Here is a 20,237-nt window from a genome sequence, read left to right as displayed (position 1 = left end):
GGTGGGGGCGGGGCCCGGCCGAGCAGTGGCGCGCGCCCCCCCGGGCGGGCCAATGAGAGCGTCTGGTGCATTTGAAAACTCCGGCGGGCGGCGGGCGGGTCTGCGCCTGCGTGGGGAGTTGCGCTTTGGGCCGGCCGGCCGCACTGGCAGCAATAGCGGCGACGGCAGCGACGGCAGCCACGGTTATGGGGAGCGGAGGCGGTGAGCGCTGGGCGCGGGGCGCGGCGGGGCGGCCTCGAGACTGAGCAGGGCTGGCTCGAGCCTTTCGGCCCGGGGTGCGTGTCTTCCCGGCGGCGCCCGCCCGGCGCGCGATTTAAATGCCCGGGAGTGCCTTGCTCCGCGTGAAAGCGGTGCGCGGGGTCTGCCACCTGTCGAGGGCCGTGAGCGCCGCTCAGGTTTCCGTGGTTATTATCGTGGCTGTCCTAGAGCAAGGGGATGAGAAAAATGCGGTAAAACGCGGGGATCGGTCGCCCTGCGTGTACGCTTGGCTTTCGCAGCATGTTAATTGATGATGGGAAGACCCAGGTGAAGAGCGAGGGGAGGGGGGCAGGAAGAAGCCCTGAGGAGGGAGTCGTGCGGGTGCGAGAGCAGCCACCTCCTGTCGGGACTGGAGGAAGGAACGGGTGGGAAACCAGGTGAATTGTAGGTGATGGGCTCCTCCTGCCTCAAGCTTCTATGTTGTCTGCTTAGAGTCAGCAGAGACTTGCTGAAGTTGAAGTTGGAAGGACCTCCTGTGGGGAGAGAGGACACTGAGACTGGCTGGGCAGCTCTGACATCCGCAGAGCTGGGACAGGCCTGGCCTCCAAGTCCACCTTTGGCTTCTCTGCAGGGTGGACCCTCCTAGTTTGGACTCGGAAACCAGACTGTTCAAGTCCACAGATCCTTGTTAACATTATGCATTTTAGTCATGTGTGCAGATAGAAGCAAAGAGATCAGGAAGGGTCAAGGCGCCTCCCTGAGAGTGAAATGCAAGGCTAACCATCATCAGCGTTGGCTGCTTTTTTCCCCCTTCCTGGTTGTCACCTGGGCTCTGAATCAGAAGGTTTCCCAATAGCCAGGTTACATGATTACTGCTCACCATCAATGTTCATTGAATATTTGAATGAATGATGATGTCTTCTGTACCACTACTACTCTTTTATTTAATCTTTGTTTAGGACTGTAAATATGGCTGGGGCAGAGGACAGTAACTATTAAATCATGTTCAGATGTAACTTTTCATATCAGCACAACTCGTTTCCAACACATCACTTAGACCATTCTGATTTTTTTTCTTAAGTGATCCACTGTAGGTGTGCCAAGTGTTTCTGTTATCCTACAAAGCGGAGAATAAGAAGGAGACCCCGAAACCTAACGATCTTGAGTCTCCCTGAAGATGTGCTCTTTCATATCCTGAAATGGCTTTCTGTTGGAGACATCCTCGCTGTCCGAGCTGTAAGTTGTCAGATGAAAATAGTGTCAGGCCTGGCATCATTGATTATATTGTACCATGAAGGCTTCGTGTCTTAAATGTCAGAACAAAAACTTTGGCTACAAATGAGGGTAGAGAAAACAACGGTGATATTGGTAATAGGTGCCTGAGGTTGTTCTGATTGCAGGAAAGCTAAAACATAGGACAGCAAGGTTTGAGTCTGCTCATTGTAATGTTTATTTTGACAGAGAAAATACCCTTTTATGGCAGTGAAATTTGCATCCCTCAAGAAATAAGATAGTATTAAGAAGAAGAAGAATATGTTTTTGAGGACAAAGCCCATGTAATATTCAGCACTGAAAGGGACTCTGGGAGTTATTTTGCAGACTTCGGAACTGAAGCCTCACTTTGAGTGATTTAACCAGGGCATACAGCAAATTAGTGGGGGAACACCAGTAAGAACCCACTTCTCTTGACTCCCAAACCTGCCTCCATTGCGTTCATACTATCCATGGGTGCTGAATTTCCAATGGCAGTGGAAGCTTTAGCACTTAAAATGCTCACCTGTGCTCAGGGCCCCCTGCCTGGGCACTTCCTGCTATCACCCAGGACAGAAGTCCTACCTGAGGCTGCTGTCATGTGTTTCAGTCTTTTCTAAGAGCCCTCATTGACCTGCAGGCCCCAGCTGTGCTCCCACTAGCAAGACCCTAAGTAGAGGAGCTCAAAACAGATTTCTGACCTACCTGTTCCCATTAGAGTTGATTTCCCTGATCCTTGCAGGTATTATAGCATTATATCCCCTTTCTCAGCCTAGGTGCTTATTCCCCCTTCCAGGACCACTGTCCCCATCTTTAGAGCCACAGAGAAAGTTGTTTCTGGGCTCTTTTCTCTATTTAAAGCAATTTTTAGTTACTTTGATACACAGAGGCTGGGCCTTTACTACTAGAGTGGGGAGGGAAACAGGAGACCCTACATCTGTCTACACCCTGTCTTCAAGAGCTCCAGAAGCGGGGCTTCTGGGAGGTCCCTTGATTAACCACCACTCCCCCTCTTCCATTGTTCTTCAGGTGCACTCCCACCTGAAGTACCTGGTGGATAACCATGCCAGCGTGTGGGCATGTGCCAGCTTCCAGGAGCTGTGGCCTTCTCCAAAGAACCTGAAGCTCTTTGAAAGGTATCTCTGCACCCTGAGAAGAACGTGGCTTTCTCCCACCTTTGGGCCTCCCTGCTATGCCAGTCTGTGTCTCAAGGCCTGGGAATGATTTTTCTCTTGCTTGTTGCTCCCGCCAACACCTTATCCCCCAGGGAGTGACTGAGGGCTGTCGACCTCACCCATCGAGTCACACAACTTCCAGCACAGTCATGGGTCATCCACACCACCAGCACAGGCCTGACTCTCATTAGTCACAGTGGTGCTTCTGAAGGGTCCACTTGAGCTGTGACCCATTGTGTGTGACTCAGATGCAGGTCACCTGCCTGTGGAAACTTTCCTCAGCCCTCTTCTTTTGGTCAGAACAATGCGATTTGAATGCTATTACATTATACTCACTGGCTGATCCCACCTCCCCGGCCGGGGTTGGGACCTAGAGGAAGGGCCGGAGGGGCTGCAAGCTGCAGTGTGCCAGTGGTCACAGGCAGGCTGCCTGAGACATAGTCCACCAACCACACAATTTACCCTTTTAAAGTGTACAACTCAATGGTTTTTAGTATGCTCACAGAGTTGCACAGTCATCAACACTATCTAACTTTAGGACATTCTCATGACCCCCAAATGAAGCCCCATAACCATTATCAGTCACTCCCTATTTTCCCTATAGTAATGCAAACCCTACGCAGCCACTAATCTGCTTTCTGTCTCTATGGATTTGCCTATTCTGGACATTTCATATGAGTGGAATCATACAACATGTGGCCTTTTGTGTCTGCTTTCACAAGTGTGTTTTCAAGGCTCATCCATGTTGTAGCATGTCATGGATAATTGATATTTAGCTTCATTGCCAAAAAATTTTTCTGTTCAGAAAATAGGTACTGTAGTTTTAAGTGCTCTGGTGGAACATAACCTTTATGGAATAAAATCATGTGATGTTTCATGTTCTTAATGTTCTAGGGCTGCCGAAAAAGGGAATTTTGAAGCTGCTGTGAAGCTGGGCATAGCCTACCTCTACAATGAAGGCCGTAAGTCCTCGTGAGGCTGGGGCTGGGGCTGGCGCTGGGGCTGGCCTCACCCCACTTGGTACTGATGTTTTAGAACAAGCACAAGGGACTTCCCTGGTGATCCAGTGGTTAAGACTCTGTGCTTCCACTGCAGGGGGCGCAGGTTAGATCCCTGGTTGGAGAACTAAGATCCCGCATGCTGCGTGGTGTAGCCAAAAACAAAAAACCTAATAGAACAAGCATGAGCTCTTGCCTGTGTCAGCAGTTTAGTCGCTGTTCTTGCTGTGTCTGGCTGTGTACTGTCCCCCCTGGGGAGCTTGTGCCAGAGGTGTCCTACTCAGGGACCCATGGATGAAGTTTGATTTTGTAGTTTGGGGGAGTTGCCTCTTTTTTTAATGAACCATTAATTTCGGTTGACAACGAGTGACTCTGAGCAGAGACTCAGAATGGGGGCTACTCAGGCAAGCCAGCGCTCCCTGGCTGCCTAGTTAACACCACAGCCCATGCGTAGACCCCAGCTTCTCTCCTTGGCACAGCTCATCTGAGGAACCTGGGGCAGCGGTCAAAGCGTGCCTGATGCCAAGTGTCAGTAACACAGGGAGCCAAGGCTCCAAGTGGGAGGCAAGTACAAACAGGTCAAAGCCAGCCTGGTACCTAGATTCCTTCACCCCTAAGGGGCAGGTGCTCCTCGAAAGAACCTGGTGTGGCCCTCTCTCCCAATTCCTGCCTGTCTGCTGAGCACACTAAGGAGCGAGCCTGCAGTTGATCCTGTCCCAGCTCCCAAGATGCATAAAGACTTGGGAATAGTCGCCATTTTTCTGCTTCTGAAAGACCTGGCGTCTTGCTGAGAGGTCACCCCGGTCACAGCTGGTTGACAGGACTGTTGGACCTGCAGACGATGAGCAGTCCTGCGCCCACCCTCCTGTCAGATGGCTTTGCCCAGACGAAATTCACACACCACTCAGCTCACCTGTCTAGTGTGTACAGTCCAATGGTTTGGGTATCTTCAGAGTCGTGCAGCCATCACCACGCATTTTGGAGCCATCATCTCATTACCCCACAAAGAAACCCCCTACCCATTAACAGGGGTCTGAGCAGCAGTTCCCCACAGGAAGGAGGGTGGGCATCTGATGCCTCCACGGCAGGGATTACCTTCCCAGATCTTCGGAATCCAGGCCGCTGGGAGGAGCCGCAGGGCACTTAGTTCACAAAACATGGGAAGAAAAGGGAGGAGCCCCCATCCCAGCTCTTCTGTCCTAAGACACCAGCAACTTCACGTTGTAGCGGCTTAAGGCTTTAAACTTTCCAAAAAGACTGGGGAACTTCCCACACCCCTCCTCCAGAGACATCCCAGGCTGTGTTCTGTCTGTCTCTTCAGTGTCTGTGTCTGATGAGGCCCGGGCGGAAGTGAACGGGCTGAAGGCCTCTCGCTTCTTCAGTCTCGCGGAGCGCCTGAATGTGGGCGCCGCGCCCTTCATCTGGCTCTTCATCCGCCCACCTTGGTCAGTGTCCGGAAGCTGCTGCAAGGCCGTGGTTCACGAGAGCCTCAGGATGGAGTGCCAGCTGCAGAAAGTGAGTCCTGGCAAGGGGTGCAAGTAGGGCAGGCCGTGCTGGGCGGGCTGAGCCCCGTAGGGTCCCGGGAGGTGAGAAAACCTTGAGGGGATATGCTGTGGACCATGTAAAGTCAGGGACCCGAGAGCAGTGGAGGCACAGAAAATAGTGCGGATGTGGGAGCATCTGCTAATGACTTGCAGGAGAGGAGGCCTCGGAGCCAGGGTCAGGGGAATCGGGTGAGGGGCTGGGCTGCAGACGGGTCGACTGCTGGAAAGGCAAGACTGAGGCTCTGTGAAGCAGTTGGCGGAGGCCTGGAATCAGGGAGCGGTCCTCTGCGCAGAGGGGCTGGGCAGGGAGCAAGGAGGACCTACACACTGAGGGACAGTCCCCGGGAAGTTCTGTCTGCTGACAGTCACCCCTCCTCCTCCACCTCCTTTCTCTAGACTCCCAGAGCGTCCATACTGCACTGCCTGGGGAGAGTGCTGAGTCTTTTTGAGGTGAGTCCCCTCTGCCATCCCATGGGGCCCTGCGTTGTTTGGCGTCCTGGCCCGGGTGAGCACACAGGGCACGGCGGGTCTGCATTTTTGTGCTGCTCGCCTTTCTGGCCGCTTCAAGCACCAAGAACCAGGAACTGTGTGAAAGGCAGCAGAAGGGGGCTTCCGGGGTTCCAAGCCAAGATGAGCCCTGTCTGTGAGGCTGTGTGGAGCCAGGAAGAGCGAGTGGGACAGGACCCCGGGTCTTTTTGTTTCACGGCTCTGCTACTGGCGGCTCCCTCCCACTCCTCATGCAGACCTCTCCACTTAGTGAGCCTTGTGATGTGGGAACCCCCTCTGCAGCAGTCTTGGGGGAGGTGGTGGCTCCTGGTGCTAGGTGCTCTGACAGCAGCAGGGAGGGACACTTAGTATGAGCGAAAGACCTTGGGAAACCCTCCCCCATCACCGTCCGGGCAGTGCCCGGAGCCGAGTCCAGCACAAACCTCAGGTAGGAGGAAGCAGGGCCTGAGGGCAGAACTCGTGGGCTTGCTTTCACGAGTTGGTTGTCAAATCGTGTATCTTCAGAGAAGTTGTTTTTACTCTAATGTAGTTAACTCATTTTATTAAAGATGAGAACAGTATATGTGGTTACTTAGAGGTACTTATTCTAGGATGAAGAGAAACAGAAGCAGGCCCGGGACCTGTTTGAAGAGTCTGCTAATCAGGGGTGTTTGACCAGCTCGTACCTCCTCTGGGAAAGTGACAGAAAGATGGATGTGAGTGGGCCTAGGTCTGGGTAAAGAATGGATTATGTTGGCCAAAGGCACAATCTCCAGAGTAGCCCTTGGACAAGGTTCTGCCCCTGCAGCCGGGGTCCTCCTGGGGCTCCAGGAGCTGCTGGTCATGGGGCTGCTTTCAGCACTGCCCCTGAAACGACCACCACCATTTGGGGGATAAAGGGCTGGGAAGAAAGCACAGCTGGGGACCCTCTGGAGGTGTCAGGGGGAACATATAAGAAGACTATGGGTTGGTTCTGAGTTTCTCCAGAGATATGACCATGTAAGGGCATGGTGACTCTCCCGTTGACAGATGTCAGATCCCGGACGATGCCTCCACAGCTTCCGGAAACTCAGGGACTTTGCTGCCAAAGGCTGCTGGGAAGCGCAGGTGAGCTGGGAGCTGGCCTTTGTCCTGACACCTCCTCTTGTGGGGACCATGGGGGCAACACTGCCAGGTTCCCACCCAGGACGAAGTAAGAGTGGCCCAGGGTTTGGAACTGAGTCTAAGGGAGTTCAGCTCTAGGGTGTGCGGGGAGGAGTGCCCAGAAGCACTTTCCTCATCTCTGCCCGTTGCATCTAAGACAGCCAGCCACTTAATTTCTAAGTGCTGTGGACTACATCTGCATCAAAATTTATACAGCTCCCTAAAGTTGGCCTGTAGGGAAAGCATCTTGGCAACAGAACTTAGAGTTCCTTAGAGCAGATGGGTGTGTGGAATGCTGTCCTCTTCTCATTATCTGACCTGCTCACCAGGTTGTCCAGTGTTGGAACCAGGACATCAGGGGTCTGTAGTTGGCGTTCTCCAGACAGTCCCCCTGTGCAGCTGTAAAGAAGTCATTATTTCAAGACAAATCAAAGAAAGTCCCCCTTTGCCAAGCTGGTAGACGCTTGCTCTTGTCACCCCACCAAGTTGGGGGTTGAGAGTCATCTGCCCTTAAAAGCTAGGGAGGAAATCACAGAGGGATGGCCCGCCTGACACATCACAGGACGTTGTAATGTTTATGTCCAAAAAGGCACTTAACAAGTTTACAAGAAATACAACAATGAACAATGTGGTTCTAGTTTAAGCTCAGACTAATCAATAAGAATAGTAAGGCCCTGTAGAAGTTCACAGGGCCTCAGTATACTCAAAAAAGAGGAAATAAATACAAGCAGTCAAAATACGGAGCAGGTTTGACCTCTCTGCTAGTCAAAAAGGCACACGTTTAAAGAGATCATGGCTGATCACACTAACAAGTCATATACACGTAGTCTTTGTGTTTTTGAGTGGATAGCTAGTAACTTCTGAAAATACACTTCGGCTTTTCTTTATTGTTTTTTTTTGGCTGTGTTGGGTCTTTGTTGCTGGGCACAGGATTTCTCTAGTTGAGGCAAGTGGGGGCTACTCTTTGTTGCGGTGCGCGGGCTTCTCATTGTCGTGGCTTCTCTTGTTGCAGAGCACACGTTCTAGAGTGCAGGCTTAGTAGTTGTGGCACACAGGCTTAGTTGCTTCACGGCATGTGGGATATTCCCGGGCCAGGGATCGAACCCGTTTCCCCTGCATTGGCAGGCGGATTCTTAACCACTGCACCACCAGGGAAGCCCTGAAAATATACATTTTTAACGATAGCAGTTTTTGCTGGCAAACATGTGATAAAATAGTGTTCCTATGAGTGTGTGTGAAAACGCGCGCAGGAATTTCAGAAAGCACCTGGGCACAGGTAGCGCCTGTGGGTCGACTGCGTGAGCAGAAGGTGCACAAGACTGCACAAAGGTGACCCTCAATGTGACAAAACCAACAGAAACCCCCTCAAAGGAAGAACAAGGAAAACACGCTTACAGAAGTCTCCTATCACAAAGAACCACGTTATCGTGAGGCAGGCAAAGAAAAGGTAACGTGTGTTCCGTGATCACAAATGCACATGCACACTGCTACAAGTGCATAGAAAACTCTGGAAGGAAATACGTAGAGATGGTCGACAGTAACCACTGAGGGCTTGGTGGGCCCCGGCAGGTCCTGAGCAAGGTGTTCGTGCATCTCATTCAATCATCACGGCATCTGCCAAAGCAGCTGCTGTTGTGCCATTTGGTGAAAAGGGAAACTGAGGTGCAGTGAAGCCCCCAGTTCGCCTGTGGTCACACATAGACCCAGGTCTTAAAGCCGGGTCATTCGAGCCCCCAGCCAGCTCTCGGCCACTGTGCTACATGCCCTCCCCCAGAGCATCAGCTTTCACTAGGGAGTGGTGAGCAGAAACAAACTTAATTTAAAAGAAAATGCTGGCAGAAGACTGGAATTGGCCGTGACGCTGTGCCGGGCAGGAAGTCAACTGATATCCCATTATGCACCTTTTGTCCCTTTTAAAATGTTCTGTCGTGATATATTATTTATTTCCAAAAGATTAAAATCTTGGCCCTCCTGGTTTCAGAAGGCTTAGAAGGTTTAAGTGGGCCAGTGTATGTACAGGCAGAATCCTGCTCGCGTTCAGAAGCAGGAGCCTCAAAACCCCCTGCTCATCCCTCGAGTCTTTTCGTCCTCAGCTGTCTCTAGCCAAAGCCTGTGCACATGGAAACCAACTTGGACTGGAAGCGAAAGCCTCCAACGAGATAGTCTGCCAGCTGTTCCAGGCCTCCCACGCTGTCAGTAAGCAGAGGGTCTTCTCTGTGCAGAAGGGACTCAATGACACAATGAGGTGAGGGGTCTGAGCCAGAGCTTCCGATGAGGAGGCAGAGCGACAGCCGTCCCGTCTCCGCGTGACAGGGTCTGCCTGTTGTTTCAGCTGAGCCTCCTGTCACAGGGTCCCTGCATCATCAACCCCACCGGGGGTGGGGGGGTGGGGTGTGGGGTGTGTGTGTGTGTGTGTTTTCTAAAACCAGTAATGCCTAAGTTATCCAGGGCTTTGAAAAGAAAAATTTCCCACATAAATGTGTGCTCTCTCCAGTTTTCCTTTTTAAGCCTCAGACTATATTAAACCATACTAAACATCTTTCAAAAATGATGCCAAAAAAACACCTTTTCTTTCCAACCCATCATCACGCGCATCAGCGTGCGCAAGTGTGGGGGCAGCTGCCATGTGCCTGCAGCCTCAGAACCCCCACGAACTGCCTCTTCCTGCAGGTCCATTTCCTCCAAGGTTTGGAGATAACTCACTTTTACACTCAGTCACAGAACATGTTTAGAGAGTAAAATGGAAAATGTGAATAATCTTTTAAGCTTACACCAGAGATTTCAAATACATTTTAGATTTATAATGGGCAGGCTCTGGCTGTACTGCGGCAGACAAAGCCCAGCACCTGGTAAGCTCTCTTCCCTGGAGAGGCTCCGTCTTTACTCACAGCAGGGGGTGCAGTGTCCTTGGCTCCCACATTAAATGTCACCAAGCTGCTGTGATTTTGAGTCCTGTGCCTGTGCTGGGGGTGGTGCCCCCTCCCCCACACCGTGCCCTCCCAGTCTGCCTTTCTTTTGGCGGCGGGAGCCAGGGGACTGTTGCTATTCCTTTCGTGTGCTGGGGGTGGGGGTTAACATAAACTTAACCTTTCTTTTCTTTTCAAGAGCTAAAGTAGTTTTATTGAAATAATATCATTTCAACCCCCGAGTTAAGCATCTTTACATTTTCCTCTATGTTAAGCAACAGCTGACTTTTTCTTCCTTTTTTCTATTGAGTTATAATTGACATGTCACATTAGTTTCAGGTTTAACCATTTTAAAGTGTACAGTTCCGTTGGTCTGTTTTTATAAGTCAGATCATTGAGCTTGTCAAAGGTGTCTGCGTAGGAAGCTTCCTCTTCTGCCCCTAACCCTCAGACACCTGGCCTTGAGTGTCTTCCTCCCCAGCCCGTTCCCCCTTCATCCCGCCTCCTTCCTCCCCTCACCAACTCCAGCACTCCCTCCTTCCCTCTGCCTATGAAAGATGCTCCTGTCCGGGCTGACACCTGGAGCAGTCCCTCCTGTCTGCCTAGAATCACTCACCACCACGTTTCTTCTCTCTCTTGCTTCTCTTCTCCCCGTGTCCTCTCCCTTGTGCAAGAAGGCGTTCACCATGCTTGGGCATCCTTGATGTTGCATGCAGTATCCCCTTGTGATGTCTGTGTCCCTGGCCCGGCTTTTAGCCCCATCGAGGAGGGACCCTATGTCTGTTGGCTCTGCCAGCCCAAGTCCGCCATCACGGTTGCTGGGTGACTGAGAATACCAGCACACAGGCTCAGGGAATCCTGCTTTAGCTGCATTTCTGGCTCTTTGCTCCACTGCGGAGGGTTGTGGTAAATGACCCCATGGGTGAGAGTTCCTCAAAGAGAAGACAGGTTTGCAGGACGATAAACTTTGACTTTTCTCCTGTCCTGTGACCTGTCCCAGGTCCACAGAGCAGACCTGCTTTGCTCCCTTACAAGTGACGGTCCAGGCTTTTCCAGTGCCTGGGGGCCCCGGGGTGGGGGAGGCAGAGTACACATATGTGCAGCCCACCTGCCTCCCAGGAACAAAGTCGGGAGTCATGGGGCCTCCCAGCCCCTTGGACAGGGTGTCTCAGCCTTGGACAGGTGCCTGGGTAAGCCAATGATGCCTAAAGTGATTGCTCACCCCTCGGGACAGATGGCTGGGCAGGAATAGGATTCGGGACACACATGAAGGCTTGGCCTGGTTTTCAGGGATGGTGCTCTTCCCACAGGTACATTCTCATCGATTGGCTGGTAGAGGTCGCGACCATGAAGGACTTCTCGAGCCTGTGCCTCCACCTGACTGTGGAGTGCGTGGACCGGTACCTGCGGAGGCGGCTGGTGCCCCGGTACAGGCTCCAGCTGCTGGGCATTGCCTGCATGGTCATCTGCACCCGGTGAGAAGCCCCACAGGCTGGGCCCGCAGACGGAACACAGCATGCTGGCGCTGCCCAGTTCACAGGCTGGCTTTTCAGTGGAACAAGCCTTCAGCACCCCACCTCCTTATGACAGGGGTTTTCATTTTAGGGGGTGCCCATGCCGAGTGGTCCTACCCACACGGGGGTGGCAAGGCTGACCCTTGGTGTGTGGGCAGCCGCTCATCCCAACACGTGGCCTCAGGACCCAGAACATGGCCTCTGTCGGGCAGGCTCAGGCTGGAACCCTCTTCCCCTGGCCCCTGAGGGCAACACAGCGATGAGGGAGGGTCACAGGCGGCTGCCCTTGCCAGTCCAGTTCTCAACTCTGCGTCCAGAGACCTGCGTTTCATCAGTGTCATGTGCCCCCCACCCCCAACTCCCCACAGACCCCCTCCAACCACGTGGGCAGGATGCGTCCTCAGAGAGGCAGCCTACCCCTGCAGCAGCTCTGACTTCAAATCAGACCATTTTTAAGTTTTACCTAAATCCACCTTTCCACCCAGTTTTGCCTTTGGACACAATGTGGATGGCAGTCCCCACCATACATTTTGCATTTTCTTGTTTTCCTAAAGCAGACTTCTCCTACGTGGTCTGCTATCTCCCCTGGGTGGTGCTTTCCAGACCAACATCCTTATCTGTAAGGCTTGCGAGGGAGGAACAGGCTCATTGCACACAGTGGTGTCAACTATGGAGAGACTGATTTGTCTTCTGCACGGTAACCCAGAGGCCTGTGTCACTGGGATGGTTCATCTGTTTCATGACGTCATGAAGGAGGCCCAGGTCCTGACTTGCTCTCTGCTACCTGCCATGACCCCTGGGGCCACCAGGTCCACCTTTGCAGTGAGCGCGGTCATGTGGCCACGACAGGAACTGGGAAGTGGGGTCTCTAGGTGGCTGTCGAAGCAGGGTCCGTGGGCTCAGCGTCGGTGAGCAAATGGCACACGCTGTCTGGCACCTCTCATGTGTGCTCTTGGAACCCGGCGTTCCAGGTCTTGTCACCAGAGAGGGCTGAACAGACGGGTCTCCAGCCTCCCTGGATCTAAATGGCATAGTTACGTCCTTGCAATGAGAGACTGAGGTACCAGACCACGGGCTGCTGGCAATGAGATGATAATTACTTTAAAAGATTTTTAGAAGCCGAGATGCCGCTACATCCACTCTCAAAGCAGCACCTGCCACTACTCTGAGCACAGGGCTTTCGCCCGCCCCACTCACATAACATCCCCCAGCACCTGCGGTCCCTACAACTCCTGTCCTCTCTCTTGGCCCAGCCAACAGCAAACACGGGAGCTGCAGAGTCCCCATGACAGAGCAGCCAAGGGCCCAGTCCCAGTCCACCCTTGTGTGGGGAGGTGTCCTCGGCAGGCCGCTGGACTAGCGTGTTCCCTGATAGTTGGAGCTGGTGGAGAGTAGAGAACAGGGTGACCACCTGCCTAAGGACAGTCCAGTTCCCATGGCCAGACCCCGTGCTGGGTCCACACCTTCAGACAACCTCTATCTCTGGTTCTGCTGGCTCATCTGCCTTCTGGGTTAAAGCTGATTATACTCGCTCCATAAAAGCTGACACAAGGCAGGGCGAACCCTCATCCCTTGGGTCGTTAAGAGGATTGACCGATCATGTCATTTGTGGGTGCGTTTTGCAGAAACACCTGCATGCCTAGCAGTCCAGCAGCTCTCACTGCCACTGATCTGTGACACTAATCCCCCTTCCCTTCCAGCCCCCATGATAGGCTCATCTGACCTTTTCAGTTCCCCTCAGCGGCTAGGGGCAGCCGGGTCCACTCTTTGGACCCCCCAACCCCATCATTGAAGCCTAAAGTGATCACCCCACTAAGGGGAGTGGGCTCAGTGCTCAGACCCCTTCTTAACACTCCAGGTTCATCAGCAAAGAGATCCTGACGATCCGGGAGGCTGTGTGGCTCACAGACAACACGTACAAATACGAGGACCTGGTGAGGATGATGGGAGAGATCATCTCTGCCTTGGAAGGGAAGATTCGAGTAAGTGACCACTTGCTTTTTCCTTTTGAATCAAAGTTGAGGTCATGTGAGGGCATGGAGGGGCAGAGGGTATCTGCATGGCTTTGAGCTTCCCTGCTCTGGGAAGCCCTCCTGGACCCAGAGGGCGCGAGGCCACAGCTGTTTGGTGTGCACAGCAGTCGGGCCAGATGCTGGGCTGACCACGCCGAGGGTGGTGTTTCTAAGGTCCAGCCTCCCCACCGAGTGGGTGGAGGGGTCCTCTGTGTGCTGAGACCCCACGTCCGCCTCCCCGTTCCCTCTAGGTCCCCACTGTGGTCGATTACAAGGACGTCCTGCTGACGCTGGTCCCCATGGCGCCAAGAACCCAGCACCTGTGCAGCTTCCTCTGTGAGCTCTCCCTGCTGCACACCAGCCTGGCCGCCTATGCCCCGGCCCACCTGGCTGCAGCTGCCCTGCTCCTGGCGAGGCTGACACACGGGCAGAGTAAGGAGTTGGCCTTCCCCACCAGCCACTCAGAACATGGGCTGAGCCAGTGGTCCGGGGGATTCCTGGAGTCAGGAGCCAGTGCTCAAATTCAAGGGGGTTGGAGAGAGAAAAAGAAGTGTGTTCATCTCCTGGAGAAGGAAACACCAGAATGGACTAAAAGCCATTGTCTGAGGGTGAGGTTAGAGACAGTTCTAGCTTAATGTTTCCCACGCTGTCGACAGTGAGCACGCATGCTCTGTACCTGGGGCCTTTTCAACCCTGAGCCCTAGGAAACTCCATCCCAGAACTATCAGGGCTGTGGGGCATGAGTGGGCGTCAGAACGGCCCCACTATTCCTGCTTTCCTCCCCAGCACAGCCCTGGACCACTCGGTTATGGGACCTCACTGGGTTCTCCTGTGAAGACCTCATCCCCTGTGTCTTAAGCCTTCATCAAAAGTGGTAAGCGTGTAAGGAAGCAATTCCCTCCCCACCCCACCCCCGACTGTCCCCACACACAGAGGGTGTGTCCTCAATACCACAAGTCCAGGGGGAATTTGCTCTCACGTGAGGGCTGTCAAGACACTCAGACCTTCCCTGCGTGAGCCGCGTGTCTCAGGATTGACATTTAGAAATTCCAGGGCCATGTTGCTTATTTCATACGTTTTTAACATTTGATGTGTGGGCAGCAGCTCCCCCCAACCCAAACCTAATTCCATGGGCAGTGGAACATAAGAAAAGAGATTGTCTCCCTCACCAGCGGTAATTTCAGTCTAGGACTGGTTGGCCTCCAGCTCTGGAGTTGGCAGACCGCAGCTCCGGGCACACAGCTTGGCCCTTTCCCTCGCCTCCTGTCTCAGCTTGGCTGGCAGACTCGCTCCTCCCACTCCTCAGTCTCACCTGCACTCCCCACTGCATGCATATCTGCTAAAGCCCCCAGGGACCTCCTCCTTTCTCCGCCAGGCCACGCTGCCTCAGTGTCCCCTTCCCCGACACGAGGGCCCGGGTAATTCTGCCTTTCTGCCTGTCCCCAGACACTCCCTGGGAGACTTAACCACTTCCAGGATTCAGAACACATCTAAAAGCCAACCTCTGACCCGAACCACAGACCCCCCTGCCAGCTTGTCTACGCCAGGCCATTCCTCCTCGTAGATTTCATTTGGTGCTTGGTGGACAAGGCCCCGGTCATCCTTTCAGAGCCCTCAGGCCAGCCCATTTCTGCTTCTCTGTCCCTGCATCCCAGCGGCTCTCGGGGCTAATGCACTTTCTTCACCTGCCCACAGTCATTGCCCCAGCCGCCTCCTGGATTTCCACAGGGCAGCCTCTGAGCACGGCACTTCTGCTTACACCTTGGGGATGAGATCAGAACTTGGGCACGAGTCTAGAGATTCCTCTGACCAGCCCCTCTGGCCCATCTGCCGCTTCTCCCCCTCCCCGCTAACACGGGGAGCCTGTCAGCATTTCCTGGGGTAGTGTGTGCACCACGTTTCTCCTGCAGGGCCCAGACCTCGTCGCTGGTGGATGGGAGCATGGGTGACGGTGGCAGGTCAACACGTGTCTGACCCTGAGGCTGCTCAGACCTGTGCAGAGAGTCGGTGCCTGACCAGGCTGCCAAAAGCTGCTGCTTGGCTGCCTTCCTACACCCATCCCCCGCCCCCCACCGAGTTTTTTTTTTTTTTTCCCAATCCAGATAAACTGGAAACATATTTATTTACCAACGAAACTTTTTTTTTAAGTGTACAATTCAACAGGCTCTTGGTATTTTCAGAATTGTGCAGCCATCACCACAAACCACAATCTATTCGAGAACATCCTCCCCACCCTCAAAAGAAACCCCACCCTCGCTACCTATTACCTTCATGTTTCCCCTCCCCACCAGCCCCCAGCAAACACTCATCTATTTCCTGGCTCTTTCTGTTCTGGATGTTTCACCAACATGGAATCGTACAACATGGGGCCTTTTGTGACCAGCCTCTCACCTACATAATGCTTCCACTGTACAAATAGCCCACCGGATGGAGGGACCACATCTTCTTTATTCAGCCATGCACTGATGGACCTTTGGGGTTTTTCTACCTTCCAGCTGTTGCGGGTAGTGCCACTGTGAACATATGTGTCCAGGTTTCTGTGTGGATCTCTGTTCCCCTTTCTCCTGGGGATGCACCTGGGGGTCATAGGTGACTCGAGGAACCGCCAGACTGTGCACAGCAGTGCTGGGCTTCACTCCCATTGCTGGGCTGGTTTTGAAAATGTCTTGTCCTCTCTCACTTCAGTGAGTGGCGGCTAAAGATGGGAGCCTTTGGGGTGGAGGTGCCGGCACCGTCTGCCCCCCACTACCCTTCATGTGTCCCTCTGTCGGCAGCTTCCATGACGATGCCCCCAAGGACTACAGGCAGGTCTCTCTCACCGCCGTGAAGCAGCGATTCGAGGACAAGCGATACGAAGAGATCAGCCAGGAAGAGGTGCTGGTGGGTGCTAGGGAGCGGGGGTCCCCGTCTGCCCCTCGGGGCTTCGGCCCTCCCTGACCCCGGCTTCCCCTCAGGTGCTGAGCTACGGCCAGTTGTGTGCAACTCTAGGGGTGAAACAAGAGAGCCCAGAACCCGCGTCTTTCCTCAGCACAGGGGACATTCACACCTTCCTCAGCTCTCCCTCTGGAAGGAGAACCAAGCGGTGAGTGAGCCCTGCGGGCCAGGCCTGGGTTCCCTTGTGACCTGTGCAGCCATCGGGGCTCCTGAGGAGCGGCAGGGAGAGAGCAGATCCCCAGAAAACTGAAGCTGCGGGTGGTAGTCTCCACTGCCTACAGTACCGTCTCCTTTCCCCATTGTGGCTCTCTGACTCCAGCCTGGCTCCCTGTGAGGGATGGTGGTCCCGAGCACAGGTTGAGCTCCCTCAGGCTCTGGCCCCGCCCCACGCCCGGTGTGAGCCGTTCGGGACTGCTCTGCTCCACCACGTTGTGTCACTCCCAGCACTCCAGCTGTGCCCTCATTGTGTGCATCCCTTTTACCCCGGTCTCTTCCATCTCAGTGTCCCAGCTGTACTGCCTGGAATAACCTCCCCCTCCACCTCACCCACCTAAAGAACTCCTATCCATCCTACAAAGTCCAGATGAGCAGGAACCTCGCCGTGCTGCTGGCTCTGCCTCTGTGAATCTGCCCTGAGCTTCTGAGGGCAGTTCCTGGGTGGCTGTGTTGTCCCTGCTCACAGCACATGGGGGCAGGGTCAGGCAGGTGCCAAGAACCAGACTGGGCCTCCCAACACTGCTGCCTATGACCCAGCTCCTGGCTCTCCCACTGCACAGGAAACGGGAGAACAGCCTCCAGGAGGACAGGGGCAGCTTTGTCACCACGCCGACCGCAGAGCTGTCCAGCCAGGAGGAGACACTGCTGGGCAGCTTCCTGGACTGGAGCCTGGACTACTGCTCTGGCTACGAGGGTGACCAAGAGAGCGAGGGCGAGAAGGAAGGCGATGGTGAGTGCCAGGGCCAGAGACCACCCAGTGCTGCCCCAGAGGGGACAGCGGGCAGGAGGGCCCCCAGCCTGAGCTGCAGGAGAGTGTGTCCAGACACAGGTAGACATGAGAGAGCAGAGCCCCTGGAATACCAGCCCACAGAGAGGATAGGATGTGGGCCCAACCTGCGCCCAGCTCCAGCTGGATCTGTGCTGGTGGAAGGACCTCACAAGGTCAGGGACAGAGGAATAGACCTTTCTAGAAGGTTGTGTGAGATGTGCCCCCTGCTGGGCTCTGTCCCTCAGGCACCCGTCCAGGGCAGGCTGCAGGAGGCTCTGTCCCCATGTCTCGTCAGCCATCTGCACAGGAAGCCCAGTTCGACAGCTTCTGTTGATTTTCCAGCTGCTATTTTTGTGTCCACTCGGGATTACCTAAATTATTAGATGGCCAGTTTGTGTCACTTCCTACTGTCCCCTAAGTCACATTGGGTATTACCCCAAGTTTGAAAGGAGACACTTCACCCCCAATTTCTTACGTAAAGGAAAGGGGACTGTCCAGCGAGGTTCAGGATGTGTGGCCGAGAGCTGGACCCTGGGCTCCCCTGGGTCCTGACCGGGCATGGGGTCACCCTGATGATCAGGCTATGGCCTGACCTCTCCCCCATCTCCCATAGTGACGGCTCCCAGCGGTGTCCTCGATGTCACTGTGGTCTACCTGAACCCGGAACAGCACTGCTGCCAGGAATCAAGCGATGAGGAGGCCTGCCCGGAGGAGGAGGGGCGTCAGGACACACGGGCGTCAGCACCAGGCAGCCAGACGCCTTGGACCCCAGGGCTCGAGCGCCCTCTGTGCAGCAGGAGGGGGCCAGGCAAGGACATAATGACCTCAGGGTACTCCTCTGTCAGCAGCACGAGTCCCACAAACTCCGCAGACGGCTTGGGGGGCCTTCCCCGATCTACCTCAGTACTGTCCCCGGGCAGCGACTTGAACACACAGCCTTGCAACCATCATGCAAGGAAGTCGTGTGTACAGTGTCGTCCCCCAGGCTCCCTGGAGAGCTGTGCTCCCCAGCAACAGGTGAAGAGGAAAAACCTGTCCGCCCACAGTGAGGAGGAGGACATGAACTTGGGCTTTTTGAAGCTGTGAGTGTGTCAGTGCGTTTGCTGCAGTGAATGTTTGCTGAAGTAAATGTTTGCCGAGGCAGGGCTGCTATTGCACTAGCAAGGGGGAGGGGGGGCGCTGGAGATGGATCCCTGTAGACCCCTGGCGGCAGTCACACGGGGAATAGAAAGGAGAATTTGGGGCAGTAAGTTTCTTTCTCTAGGGGAGCCCATTGCGAACCATCAGAATGTCTAAATCACAACAAAAACTCAGTTCCTTCTCTCTGGAAAGTTTAGCCTCAAAGCAATCATGCCATACTGTGTGAAGCCTATTTCTCTGTCCCCTCCCATGTTTGTCCTGCTTTCTCTGGGAAACTTAAGCCCACATCCTGAACTTCCCAGCCCCATGGAGCCCCAGGCACCCCGGGAACTGAGAGCTTTCACAGCTGAGAACATGTGTGACCCAGGTATCCTGGCACAGCTCACCCCCTCCCACATTTATCTGGTTCGGGGTTCCAGGGGGAGCCAACAGCTCTGAGCACACCATCCCTGCGCCCACATTGGCCTGCCCTGCCCCAGGCAGCCATTCCTTTCCTCACTGGGTGGTGGGTCCTATCATGAGGGAACTCTGCCCCGCGGATCGTTTCAGACTGCGTGTGAATACCGGGCGAGTGGGCCCTGACATTTTTGCAGGCCAGGGCCTTGATGTCTTGGTCACAGGCTCTCTTCCTCGCATATTCTCAGCTCATTTGAGAAATCTGCCCCTTCTCCTGTGATGGTTTGTCTGTGTCCCCAACAGATAATGTCCATATGAACATCGGAATGTCTGGGCCATTTCTTTCCCTGTCTTTATTTCCATCCTCCATCCCTCTAAGATAAAAAGCAAAAGAAAAATTAAAAATAAAAGGTATGAGGGCTTCCCTGGTGGCGCAGTGGCTAAGGATCCACCTGCCAATGCAGGCGACACGGGTTCGAGCCCTGGTCCGGGAAGATCTCACATGCCACAGAGCAACTAAGCCCGTGCGCCGTAACTACTGAGCCTGCGCTCTAGAGCCCGCAAGTCACAACTACTGAAGCCTACGTGCCTAGAGCCCGTGCTCCACAGCAAGAGAAGCCACTGGATCGAGAAGCCTGTGCACCTCAAGGAAGAGTAGCCCCCGCTCGCCGCAACTAGAGGAAAGCCCGCGCACAGCAACGAAGACCCAACACAGCCAAAAATAAATAAAATAAATTTAAAAAAAAACATTAAAAATATAAGGTATTAATTTTTTTAAATTCTCAACATTATTTAGGCTGAACTAAAAAAAGAAAATTCGATTCAAACCCCTCAGTGCTATCCTGACACTGTATGCAAAACCAATTTTCCCAGAGACGTTAGCCAGAAAAAAAATTAAATGTCATTTGTAACATCTGAGGTGACCAAGATACAGAATAGCAAGATTCAGAGGACCTGTTTGTTGGGGTGAGGGTGGATCTGCTGTGAGTTCCTGAGAATAATGACCACAGGGACTTGGGATCTGACGAAGACTGACCCTGACCTCTCTTCCCTGCTGACACACTCACCCTGCTGATAGCTTTCTTTGTTTGTTTGGAAAAAGAAATGTTTTATTTCTCTTTGTGCAGAGCAGTATATGAAGGTGGCTATCATCCTGACTCCGTACATCTCTTACACAAAAATGCCTCCTCCAGGATGCCCAGTTATCCGCCCCACGTGGAGAACTGGCAGTTAGTGGGTGGGGGCAGGACGCTAAGTCTCAGGAAGGTTTCTTGAGACATTTTTGTGGGAAGTTTTGGGTCAAGGGGAAACATGACCCAACAGTGGGTGTGCCAACCTCCGTCTTCCTGCGGAAAGCCAAATCCCAAAGGTCTTCTAAAGAAAGGCACCTCTCTCAGCGACCTAGGGAAGGGAGGCGCCCAGACCTACTGCCTACATTCTTTCTCCTGCTTTGATCTGAAGCGTAGCTGCAGCAAAGGGCACAGAAGTGGAGGAGGAAATATGGGGGATAGGAGAGCATGGGAGCATAATCCAGCTGAGCAAGGAAGAGAGTGCT

At 53.8% G+C, this 20,237-nt stretch overlaps 1 protein-coding gene across 2 annotated transcripts; it reads left to right on the top strand.

Annotated features, from left to right (window-relative positions):
• The first annotated feature begins 106 nt into the window (after positions 1-106).
• Positions 107-19,405, top strand: CCNF (cyclin F). Of its 2 annotated transcripts, none has more exons than XM_081256834.1 (17): positions 107-201; positions 1,280-1,434; positions 2,479-2,585; positions 3,519-3,586; positions 4,944-5,137; positions 5,563-5,616; positions 6,264-6,368; positions 6,682-6,759; positions 8,889-9,040; positions 11,012-11,176; positions 13,074-13,197; positions 13,479-13,659; positions 14,014-14,101; positions 16,002-16,107; positions 16,182-16,309; positions 16,938-17,107; positions 17,760-19,405. In XM_081256834.1, the coding sequence occupies exons 1-17, from the start codon at positions 186-188 to the stop codon at positions 18,230-18,232; spliced, it is 2,364 nt and encodes a 787-aa protein (XP_081112960.1). In that variant the 5' UTR covers positions 107-185; the 3' UTR covers positions 18,233-19,405. The 2 variants fall into 2 exon arrangements, with proteins under 2 accessions (XP_081112960.1, XP_081112961.1); XM_081256835.1 differs by having other exon boundaries at positions 16,002-16,101; positions 17,760-19,404.
• Positions 19,406-20,237: the final 832 nt, after the last annotated feature.

This window comes from Mesoplodon bidens (assembly GCF_964165515.1).
Source record: "Mesoplodon bidens genome assembly, chromosome: 15".
Lineage (NCBI taxonomy): Eukaryota > Metazoa > Chordata > Mammalia > Artiodactyla > Ziphiidae > Mesoplodon > Mesoplodon bidens.
This window is presented reverse-complemented; position numbering and strand designations above follow the sequence as displayed.